The sequence below is a fragment of the Bacillus rossius genome, chromosome 1 (assembly GCF_032445375.1).
Source record: "Bacillus rossius redtenbacheri isolate Brsri chromosome 1, Brsri_v3, whole genome shotgun sequence".
NCBI lineage: Eukaryota > Metazoa > Arthropoda > Insecta > Phasmatodea > Bacillidae > Bacillus > Bacillus rossius.
Genome location: NC_086330.1, coordinates 372,380,540 through 372,392,768, shown reverse-complemented (window position 1 = coordinate 372,392,768; position 12,229 = coordinate 372,380,540). Strand labels below are relative to the sequence as shown.

The 12,229-nt window shown below is 39.4% G+C and overlaps 1 protein-coding gene across 3 annotated transcripts in view; it reads right to left on the bottom strand.

Moving 5' to 3' along the window:
- Positions 1 to 7,626: 7,626 nt before the first annotated feature.
- The window catches only part of LOC134528479 (nuclear factor NF-kappa-B p100 subunit), a 55,161-nt gene continuing 50,558 nt past the window's right edge, over positions 7,627 to 12,229 (bottom strand). For all 3 annotated transcript variants that reach the window (XM_063362128.1, XM_063362127.1, XM_063362129.1), the window contains exon 20: positions 7,627 to 11,523. In XM_063362128.1, the coding sequence (XP_063218198.1) occupies positions 11,389 to 11,523 (135 nt within the window). In that variant the 3' untranslated portion in view covers positions 7,627 to 11,388. The remainder of the gene's footprint in view (positions 11,524 to 12,229) is intronic.

The window sequence follows — 12,229 nt, the reverse complement described above, 5'->3', positions numbered from 1 at the left end:
CAAATTAGTAGAACATTGACTTTCGGCGATTAATGGCAAATTTACTCACATTAGCACAAACTATATGTACACAAGTCCAGAAGTCTTTTGGTTAGGCGTTTCATGCTCGAGCAAGCCGGAGCAAAACCCCAAAACTTTTACTCAGTGAACAATTTCAGGAACTTTATTTATTTTGTATTTTATTCAAGAGTCAGGTTATCTACGACATCCCATAGACTTTATTTAATATTTGTTTGTTTGGTTATTATTTCCATGACTCGAGGTTTCTCATTATGATTAAAACAATAAAATAAGTTTTTTTGTGTTATTTTGTTTTTAATTATTGATGACCTCTGGCGCCCTTGTATTAAGTCCTGGAATAACGTTCTGAGTAATTAAAAATGGAAAATCTTAGTTTCATCACGTACACGTTTGTGTACAGAAGGGAATAAGAGATACAAACATTTTTTTTCTGGCGCACGAACTGTGGGGCCGATAGTGTGCATATTTGTATTGTGTTCTTATGTTGTAAGTTATAAGTAAATATGGAAACTAGGGGAAGGAGTAGACGTGTCAGTCAGGACAGCTCCAGGGACAGCAGTGTGGAGTCTACACACTCTGTAGATGTGTCTGTTCCCACATCACCTAGCCAAGTACCTAACACAGATTTTGTTACCCCAGTAACACAGGCTGGAGCGGCTAGAGTGGATGTGACACAACCCCAAGCTACCACCACACCACACACACACTTACCTGCATTGCCAGCTGCAGTAAGTAATGAAACAAGTGCTAGCTTGCTCATCATGCTGCAGAGCATGTGGCAGGAGGTGAAAGCTAACCACAAACAACAACAAGCTAGTTTAGAAAAACAGAGTGCTAAGTTAGAGGAGAGTCTCCAGGGCACTAGTGCTAGGTTGGAGGAGAATCTTCGACAGCAATTAGACAAACAACAAGAGGAACAAAATGCTAGATTGGAGGAAGGTCTCAGGGACACTAAGGAGTCTATTAACAGCACCCTTCAAAAGGAAATGAGTGAAGTTAAGAGTAGTGTGTCTGCTATTTCTGTACGGTTGGCAGAACACGAGAACTACACTGAGACACAGTTGCAGCTAATACAACAACAATGTAGTAGTACAACAACTAGGTTAGCAGCAGAGTTGACTACCCAGACCAGCCAGCTGAATGACAGGTTAAACCAATTAGCTGAGCAAGCTGCTCAGAACAGCTGTGGTCTGGAACACATACAGTCTACATGCCAGACCATGATTGAAACTGTAGTAATCAATCACACCACGGACATGAGGGAGCAGGTGGACACACTAGTGAAAAGGCAGACCGAGTTTTCACTTGACATAGAGCAGCAGGTAGGCAAGCTACAAGAGAAGGTATTGCAGTTGAGGGTAGACAATCTTACTCGCACATCCAGTCACCATGTAGCATTGGCCCCAGCCCTGAACACCCATGCCAATGAAATCCTCAGTAGCTGCGATTCACCGCAAGTTGAGCAACCTGAGCTCCCAATCACACGCTCCAACCCCGCTAACACACACACCACCTTGGATCCCGTTGCAGTGATGCACCACCCGGCACGCCAATGGTCAGAGGCGATGCCTAGGTTCTCTGCCCATGAAGGAGAGAATCCAATGAGATTCCTTCGACGTTTCGAGGAATACGCTGACATGTTCAGGCTAAGTGATACTGAACGCCTGAAATGCATGGCAACTGCACTGAGGGACCATGCGTATTACTGGTGGGAGGTATTACAAAGTACCATCACTTCCTACCAAGAATTCAAAAGCCATTTCAAACAGCAGTTTTGGAATGTGAAAATACAGGGAACATTGAGAGCACGTCTGCATACCGAGCGGTATGATAGCAAGAAGAACCGAACTCTGGAGACACACTTGTCTCAAATGTTCGAGAGGACGCGCTACCTCGAACCAGAGATGGGTGATATTGAGTTCATGGCGATGGTGACCTCCCAGCTACCCATCAAGTACCAAGTACATTTGACAGGGCGCAGCTTCCACAATATCACAGAGTTCCGCGAACAGGTCCTCGCTTTCGACCGGCTGGAGCGGCTGTCCAGGAACAACAATAGTGAGGTGGAGAAAGACCTCAAGCCAGCACATCAGAAGGCAGCACCACTCTACACACCCTGGCAGCGTGGTAACGACGGCGGCAAGGCCAACGTCCACTGCACGTCATGGCAGCCTGCGAAACAGCACCGGACAGGGAAGTGGAAGACCAGGAGGGAATTCCAACCTCAACATCAAGGAAACCGCCAGTCGAAGAAACCCTACACCCACAACCAAAACCAGTGGTGGGGAAAGCAGTACCGTCCTGAAGATCCAAATGGAAGGCCACCCAGGTGGGAGTACAGGAGTTACTCTAACCGTCAGCCGCCCAACAATATGCAACAGCATATGTTGCATCCCCCCGTAGCAGACACCGCTCCTGTGAATCAATCACCAGCGAGTTTCTCTACACTCAACCATCCTCCAACCACATCGTATCCCATGCAGCGAGGATATTTTGCTCGGCAGCAACCGATCCCACCCAACTGCACTGGAACGCAGCCTCAGCCGACTGCGAGTTGCAGCTACACTCAAACTGTAATTGAGGAGCATCAAAATAATTATGCTCAGTAAGGTTGTAGGTATTACCATCAACCTTATACCCGAAAGAGACACACCTGAACATGACATGGAGGGGCTAACAACAGAGAAGGAATAGAGGAAGAAATCGAAGAACTGGTACGAGACAAATTAACAAGAGAAGCCGACCTTAGGAAGAAAAGGAAGCCAGCATCTAGGATCAGTAAATTCACTGTAGGAGACTTAGTTCTACGCCGTACAGCACCAACTAGTAACAAGTGGGCTCATCTAGCGAAGAAACTATTTTTATTGTACTCAGGTCCCTACAAAGTAGTAGCTGTGGAGAAATGTAACTGCTACACTCTACAGGACCCTGATACAGGAAAAATTGTAGGGAATTACAATTTGAGTCAGCTTAGGCCTTACAAAACACCTGTGGTGAATTAGAACACCAAATATGTACCATTATTACTTGTGTTATGCTAAAAACCATTGTATTGTTTATGTTGCTAAGGAAATTTAATTATATATATCATGAGTTGATAGAGGTAATCCAGGTGTATAGGTACCTCATTGCTTCGATATGGTAATTTATATTCGAAGAATTAGGGTGTTTGTCAGTTGATGATTTTATTCCAACTGATATTTGTGCTTGGAGCATATGTGTTGCCTGAGCGTTGGTTTGGTACATTGTCCTAGAGAGACATACCAAATATTATGTACTGTGTGTACAGTTACTGTGTTGAGACACAGTTATTATCACCCTATTAGTCGAGTTCGACCATATTAGCAATGGATATACACGTGAGTTTTAAATAATATTTGGCATAAGATGTGTACAAACACTATGTGACATATTACAATGTATAACTAAGGCAACACACAACTAAATACTACATATAATTAATGGCCTAAAGATGAGTTGACTAATATCCTACTAAATGAACACACTTGTTGGTATGAGTACTTACAGTTTGATCCAGGCTACTGCCTTGCCCCTACCTATGCTTCTTCATCGTCTAGTAGTTAAAAATGCACTTTAATTGGGTTCCCACAGGACACCCGAAACTATAAGTGGATATCAACTTCATCCACACTCTTATGAATAGGATGTAAAAACACTCCACTTTATATTGAGAAAAGAAGAAATGAAAAATAAAGAATTTTAAAGATTGTCTTTAATGAACAGCTTTAAAAACATAAACACTATACACTAGCACTCAAACAATAATATTTATCTTGAAGTTATTGTCATTATTTCATAGCTGAGTAGCAAATAATGTCTCTTCTTGTAAATAAGTGTAGCTATTGTATAACATGTGATGAAGGAAAATATTCACCCTATGATATGTGAGAAGCATATTAAATATGCTAATATGTTATTGAAAGCCCAATATTATTGACAAATCTCAATTAAGAAATTGAATGTAATTATTTACTAGGTGAGGATATTATGTTGATAACATCCATAAAATATATTTTATTTATTCATCACCTACAATAAAGGTAAACAATAACCTGTTGTTATTGAAAAGCACTATACAATGTTATTGTTGCAAATACTGTTTATTTATGCATTACCTTATTATTTAACAGAGTTATTATGTGTTCAATTAATGTTTATATTTATTATTAAGTTGTTATGAATTATTAATTTTATAAGTTTGAGGAATCTCGAGTCATTTAATTTATGTTAGAGTAGGGGAGCAAGAGAAGAAGAGGGGTTAATGATAGCATGAGGCACGATCACAGGACGCTGTATATTCATATCGCGCAAGTGATAAGAACTGTTATAGGACGTGTGATTAACGTGTGTGTGTGTCTTCTGATTGCCGACGAACTGAACGAGTTTTGTTGCGGTCCCCTTCGACACCGTCTGCAGCAGTAGATGCAGCTGCAGCAGCAGCAGCAGCAGCAGCAGCAGCAGTAGTCCAAGGCACATGTAGAGTCATGTGTTGGACATTTGACTCAGCAGCTCGTACCAGTTGGTACGATCCCAGCGAACACGCCGCAGACCCGGTGGGTCCGCATCAGCACGACACCACAGCATCCATCGTGATGTCATTGGTGACATCAGGTGATGCGATCATCGATGAACAGCACACTGGTCCAGCAGTCTTCACGACGTCGATCGACTACAACAGTGTATTGTTGGCTGAACCGCCATCCCAGCACTGTGGTTTACACCGCAGTCGACCTCTCTGCTCAGCTGTCACTTACCATGTATGGAGATTGGTGAGCTGTCTTCTACATCCTTGCTTCGCCTAATCAGGTAACTGATATTCCACAACATGTAGACAGATCATGTTTACAAACAACAGTGCGACTGTCCAGCCTACGAAGAGTAGTGTCGTTTGGCAAGAGAATAACGTCTTTCAACTTTCATCGCAATGTTGCCAACTTGTGAAGTAACCAGTTCCAGTTATTAGTTTTAACGATCTAAATTGAATTTAACTTTTTGGACAGTGAAATATAAATTTATATCGGGAGCGGCACTGTAATACTACGGTATTATCAGACTAATTGAAACTGTTTATTATTGTTTTACGTTCGAGGTTAATACCGCTTCCCGATACTTTCGGCAGTGTTTTGTTTTGTTCCACGCATGGCGGCGCGCGCATCTCGTGCTGTGTCGTCATGACAACTGCTAAAATAAATAATCGCGAGGCGTTCGGAACAGCTTTAACGAGCCTATGCTTGATTGATATTGACATTTCATTGGCTTCATTAAAAAGGACGCTAACGTGTCGCGGCCGTGATTGGCCCTTTTCAATTAACAATTTAATTTCGGCAAGAGAGAAGAAAAAGAGTGGAAAATGACGCCATTTAGTGCGTGTGGTAGTGTATTCCCTCTGGGAATATTTCGTTCGTGGCGATGCTAATTTCGGCGTTATTGATCTGGAAATTACGTCAAAATACTGGGCAATGTTAATTGACGCCCTGTAATTGAATGCAGAATAATCGCATTCAATTCACGTGAGTGACGAAGTATTTTACGAACGACATTAAGCATCTATAGTTAAGGTATGGTCTGCATCATCGCTATATAATAAAATTGACGTAAATTTTACCGTCAACGTAAACGAACTGTAATTTTATAAACTTTGGATTATTATCAAATTAGTAGAACATTGACTTTCGGCGATTAATGGCAAATTTACTCACATTAGCACAAACTATATGTACACAAGTCCAGAAGTCTTTTGGTTAGGCGTTTCATGCTCGAGCAAGCCGGAGCAAAACCCCAAAACTTTTACTCAGTGAACAATTTCAGGAACTTTATTTATTTTGTATTTTATTCAAGAGTCAGGTTATCTACGACATCCCATAGACTTTATTTAATATTTGTTTGTTTGGTTATTATTTCCATGACTCGAGGTTTCTCATTATGATTAAAACAATAAAATAAGTTTTTTTGTGTTATTTTGTTTTTAATTATTGATGACCTCTGGCGCCCTTGTATTAAGTCCTGGAATAACGTTCTGAGTAATTAAAAATGGAAAATCTTAGTTTCATCACGTACACGTTTGTGTACACAGAATAGTAAGCAAAAATGTTCAAATGCAAATGGATATCAATATTTGATTTACATTCATTTCAAAATACAGCAAACTCTCAATTATCCAGGTCTGGATTATCTGGTTGTTGGGTTACCTGTGCTTGATATCAGTTTCATCATTAGTTAGTTTGTTGTATTCTGAAGCTGTACAGAAACGACATCGCTCCGATGCATGTCACCACTTGGCCGTTCTATATTTTTAACCAACTCGTTACCATCCCCTCAGCTGTCACACTTTAAACACTGCTTCTCTCTCGTCGTCACACGCATCACCCACTTGATCCTGCCCGGCTCTACATTGGTTTTCAGCTGAAGGAATGGACAAAATAAATAAACTAGCCTGGATTTGTGTGTGCTCATCTGTTAGTTATACCACCATATCTTGAGCAGCGGTGAGTTAACTTTCCGTCTTCAGCTGTTGCACATGTCCGTGAACCAGCAACGTACGTGAAGGAAATCAATCATTTTGTGTCCATCACAAAAGGTTTTAATGATGCAACTCTAGCCCAACAATATCTTTATAATGTGGTATTTATTTTTCACGCTTTTAACTGCAAAATTTCATGACAAACACTGTAGCCATTGATTTTGCAAGTGGTGTATGTGTTGCAGCATCCATCTTTGATTCGTGGAAACTTCCCTTACGCGAGGTCTGTGAAAAGCACGCCTAAAAGTGCTTTACATTCTCCAAACCGTCCCAAGTTTCTCACAGACTGTCATGTATGTGCGTGTTAGTTTTATAAGACAAAGAACTGACAAGAAAAAAAAACAACTTCCCGCCCCTCATAGTAATGAAGTAGGCCATAGCGAAGACAGAGAGGGACCATAATATGATGAGATACGACGATTAACAACAAACGGATTATATGTTTTAATTTTTCGAGATTTCAATTATCTGTACGGTATATCCTAATTGAAATGGATAATCAAGAGTTTACTTTACTTGAATTTTATTCAAACTACGTTTCAGCCAGCTGTTTTTAACCGAAAGCCTTAGGAGGGGTCGTAAATCAGAGGGGGCAAGGCGGAGAAAAGTGGGCTGGCCTCACTCCCTTCTACTCAGTAATAGAGCAGCAGAGAAAGCAGACAAAAAGATGGCCGAGGGTTAACGTCGATGCCCTATTAATAAGCCGAGACACGGAAAAAAATTCTACTGTGGATACACATATGGCGCAACTCTTACTTGAGGGCGACCCTTTACCTCGAAAGAGTTGTATTTTTACGACCCATATTATAGCTGCCGACCCAGACCCATACCAGGGGTGACTTTTCAACAGGTAAATACGGTAATTGGTTAAAGAATAAATCATACTGACTGCTCTCCTACCAGAAAATTATCAATGCACTGTATTCAATTAATACGTACTGATTAGTGACTGCAGCCAGTATTTAAACAGCTGCCTTACAGTATTGTTCCTTGGAAAACAAAGATTCCACAAACTCTTTTCGCTGACACAAACAACAGGTGTCCAGGAAAAATGAGAGCCATTATTTAACATTCAATGATAGTTTTTTTTATATATTTGTACAAAATAGTTACATAAAATCAACTTACCATACTACAATTTTCTCAACCTGAGTATAAATAATGGGTAACATGCAATGACAAAGTTGGTCGCAACTGAAAACCACTTTTTAATTCATATGTATTTTGTAAGTAGACATCCTATTTTTTAATGAAATTTACAACTAAAAATTTCAGCAGCCGTTTACACATTATGGCAAAATGCTTCCTCATTGGCTGAACATCATAACTCTGAATTTTTGGTGCTAGCAGATGGGAAACTGTAAGCTATTGGTACCAAGATCTCACAACTTGCTGGTTAAAGCTTGGTCCAGTTCAAAATTGGCTAATCAATTAGCCATAAAATTTTATGGTGAATTATGATAGAACCAAAAACCAAAATAACACCGAAATGCAACTAAATACATACATGATTTACCAGCAAAATGCTGGTCAATTTGTAAAATAACACATAATTTACACTAAATTTTACCTAAAACACTAAAAAGTTTATTTAAATAAATTATAATGCATGTGTTTATTTTACCATGTCGTTACTAACAAATCCTAAATATTTTATTCAATTCAACCTCTCCTTAGCTCATTTATTACCTTACAGTTTCTGACTTGTACTTGGAACACACAAATGTTTGCAAATTAAATTTTGGTTCCTTGTAAAACATGGCTTGTAGCACTATCTATAACTAGGGCCTGGAATTTTTCGCGATCGCGAATTTTGCGAAAATTCGTGCGAATTTCGCATGAAAACGCGAAAAGTAAGTACATTCGCGAAAACCACAACATTTCTATATTACACTGCGAATATATCCCCGAAAAGTACCATTACAGTAGAATCCCGCCGATGCGACCCCCCTCTGATGCGTCCATTCCGTTTATATGACCGTTTTTTTGAGGAACCGTGAAAAATTTGAGCAGAGAAAGTCGAAAATTTGAGTAAAATCGGCTGAAAAACAAGTCTGTTACACTTTGTTGGGCGCTGTGTGTTCACGTTTATCTTGGCGAGAGCTGTACTGTAAGCAGGCAGGCAAACAAAAGACGTCTAAAAATAGATACCACCCCTCTAGACTGTCCACGGGGCAGTGTCTAGCCGCGCTCGGCGTGTCCACTATCACACGAAAAGCCATCTCAGCTGTCATGTTATCTTACCCGCCCGGTGGCTTGACGTCATACGTGACGTGATGCGACGCTTGCCTCTCCCATCCCCTGCTAACTCTTCAAGGCTCATCCCTCCCAGAGCCACAAACCATGTAAAAACAATCCCCCCCCCCCCTCCTTTTACAACTAACATTTCAACACATTCCCTCCCTTATTTCAACCTTCTGCGTGAGAAACTGTCAGCGTGGGTTTTTTTTTTTTTTACGCTGATAAGGAACGTGGAAAAGATAATTGCTTGAGCTGTCAAAATAAACATCGCTGGCGGCAAGGGCGGGAGCGCATCCTGTCGGTCTGTCGCTGTGATTATCTACTCCAAAAACATGTCACAGCATTTCAGGATAGCATTGTTCTTATTTCTTTCGTTTATAGCCGAATGTTTTCTACCTGATCCACACAAGGTTAAAGTATCCTTTAACCCAAGTCTTGTGTTTCAGCATAATTACCTTATTTTTACATAATCCGTGTTCATGTATGGTTTTGATGCTAAAAATTGATCTGGGGTATAGTTCACACTAAGTTTCTTCTCATTTGTGCGCTGGGGTTTGTTCAAGTGGCAACCCCGTGTTCCTCCACTCCATTAAATACGAGCATATCAGTATCAGAAACATGGGTTTTATTGTACTGACAATAGCACAGTAATGTGCAAATTTTGCAACTGTAAAGTTTTATGGGATAGAAAAGATTCCATTGACAAACACCTAAATTCGGCTAAGCATGTGGCATTGGCAGCCATAAAAAAAAAAAGAAAATTTGTAGTTGCAAACATCTATAGCAACGTGTCTGTTTTGTGTAACTGTTTTGGATTTAATTGGCTGTTATTATTCATATTAGTCTATTCCTAGTATACATGGATTGTTTATTAAATATGTAAACTATTATATTCAATAACTGCACAATTTAGTCAACATTTAAAATACCGGTAAAATTTCCATTGCATAACGAAAATACCGACTTTAAACCACCGCTTTTCTAATTTGAAAGTACCGCTTTTTGCATACTGAAAACACCTAAATTTTCCAGGCCCTATCTATAACTATAGATAATACCTATTTTTTTTGGAAGAAAGTATTAACCAACATTAAATCATCTTGTTTATTTAATATTGTATTAGCTTCACAAAATAAACAGTATATATAAAAATAATACCAGTCACATAAAAATCTTCCAATTTAAAAATGGAATTGAGCAATAAATATAACCATAAAATTTGTCTTTATATAAAATATGTTACAAAGAGGTGTTTGGAGCCATTATGCTCATGTACGAAAAATGATGGGTTCATTGTTCTTTAGAATTAACAGCCTTTCAGATCTTTCAAAGGACTGGTAGCTGCAGTTTTACCTTTTGCGAGACCATGTGAGATCAACATGAATACCATTGACTAACTAATTCATTAATAATCTGCAAAGGTACCGTGTTTTATCGCATAATCATCGCACATCTTATACTAAAATTAAGTTTTATACTAAAATCACGTTTGCGACTTCTATGTAAAAAAAAATCTATTTTTGTTAGGTAAAGTTATTCATAAAAAACAAAACCTATTCATGGAAAGTACATTCATTTAAAAAGTAAAGTTTACAAAGCCCAAAATTTAATTCTAAAAAAAAAAACAAAAAAAAACATTATATGCGACTTTAAATAGAAAAACAAAAACCGTGACCCGAACGTGAGCCGGAACTAACGCATAACTATCGTCGTAGTAGACACTAACCACGAAAACGTGCGGGCTATTAAAAGTAGTTAATTCAGCACTAGACAGACAGCCTGCATTCCATGCAAATGGCGAGCTATCAATATCGATATTCGACTACGTGCGCACACTCTATACGGGAATCAACAAAACCAAACGTGAATGATGCCAACTAGCGCTGGCTACATTTTTATAAGTGGTACACAGCGGTGACGAAGACAAACAGATAAAGGTTAAAACACTTTAAAACATCTTTAAAAGAACATTTACACATCAGACAACTTAATAGCTCTGTTAATTAAGCAAGTGATTGGTAATATCCGAATAAATATTAGATTTTAACTTTAAAAGCGCTCTGAATCTAATAGCGGGACAAAAACCTCATTTGACATTTATGTGAGAATTTTTTTCCCCTCCAAATTTTGACGCTCTAAAATAACTGTGCGATGACAATTATGCGATAAAACATGGTATAATATAAAAAAACAGTACATAGTAACACATCTCACATTGAAATATTTACTACAAACATTTAGTTGCTTCGAACAGAAACTTTGGACGATTAGCTGAAGAAGGGAAACAGGTGTATTTACTTCATGGTTATGATGTCACACTAGAGTCAGGTGCGAGAGGTGTGTTTTGAAGTTCGTAAGTGATTATAACTACCAGCATGGCAGATACCATCAGTCTTATTATGCCAACTGGGGTCTAAAACTTGCTCACCAACAAGTTTCACGAGGACAAACTACTGCAGTGAGGAGCACATCTAAAATAGCAGAATTTTGTGTCATGTGCACAGCACGGTAAAAATCTATAAAAAAAAAAATCTGCAAGTGCGTGTAACTCAGAAATGACGTGCCAGGGCAAGGGCCAGGAGGAGCTAGCTCGTCTTCTCCAGGTTGGCCTTGACGCGTCGGATCAGAAACATCTCGTCGATGACGAGCACGCCTTCTTCCTCGCCCAGGCTGGCCAGGTGCTCGCGCAGCTGGTGCGCCGACACGGCCGGGCCGTTGATCTGCAAGCACGGCGTCTCCGCTGTCAGGCTGCCCGCGAGGCGACAAGCTACGAGACACGGCAACACAAACCTAGTGCCGCGCCGATACCAGTCGGCAGGAGCCAATTCTGCAGATACTTAGTTTAGTCGGCATTTTTTGATCCACTATTATGCTTTTTTTAATTTTTGGCCGGTATTATTGAAAAATGAAACTGCCTGTGATAAACTGAAAATCCACCGGTACCCTCTTCACGTTTCGTACTAATACATACTTTGAACTCGCATCATTTTCTTAGGTACCATGTACCAGCCCCGTACATATCAAACTTAAAAATCCTATGTTTTAATAGGTAACTGTCTGGAATCTGATACAGAGTATGTAAATATGTAACCAGCACGGTAGAATTTGAACTAAAACGTGCTTTATTTAGAGCATGGCTACAACAACAAACAACAGAAAATACCAACTGCTGAACTGCAAAGAAATGTTCGTAATATTGTGACGAAACTATTTTTGAATCAAAATTGAATAAAAAAATAAAATAATATATGAACGTAAATTACTTTTACTGTTTCTCGTGCAAAGCCCACACACAAAACACATTTCCATATGAATGTTTGGTACAGTAAATTTTCGTCGCCACATGCGTTAAGATGGTATTATTTTTTATTTCCCGTTCTTGAATTGTAAACATGTACAAAGTCTCACAATTTGAATTAATTTTTC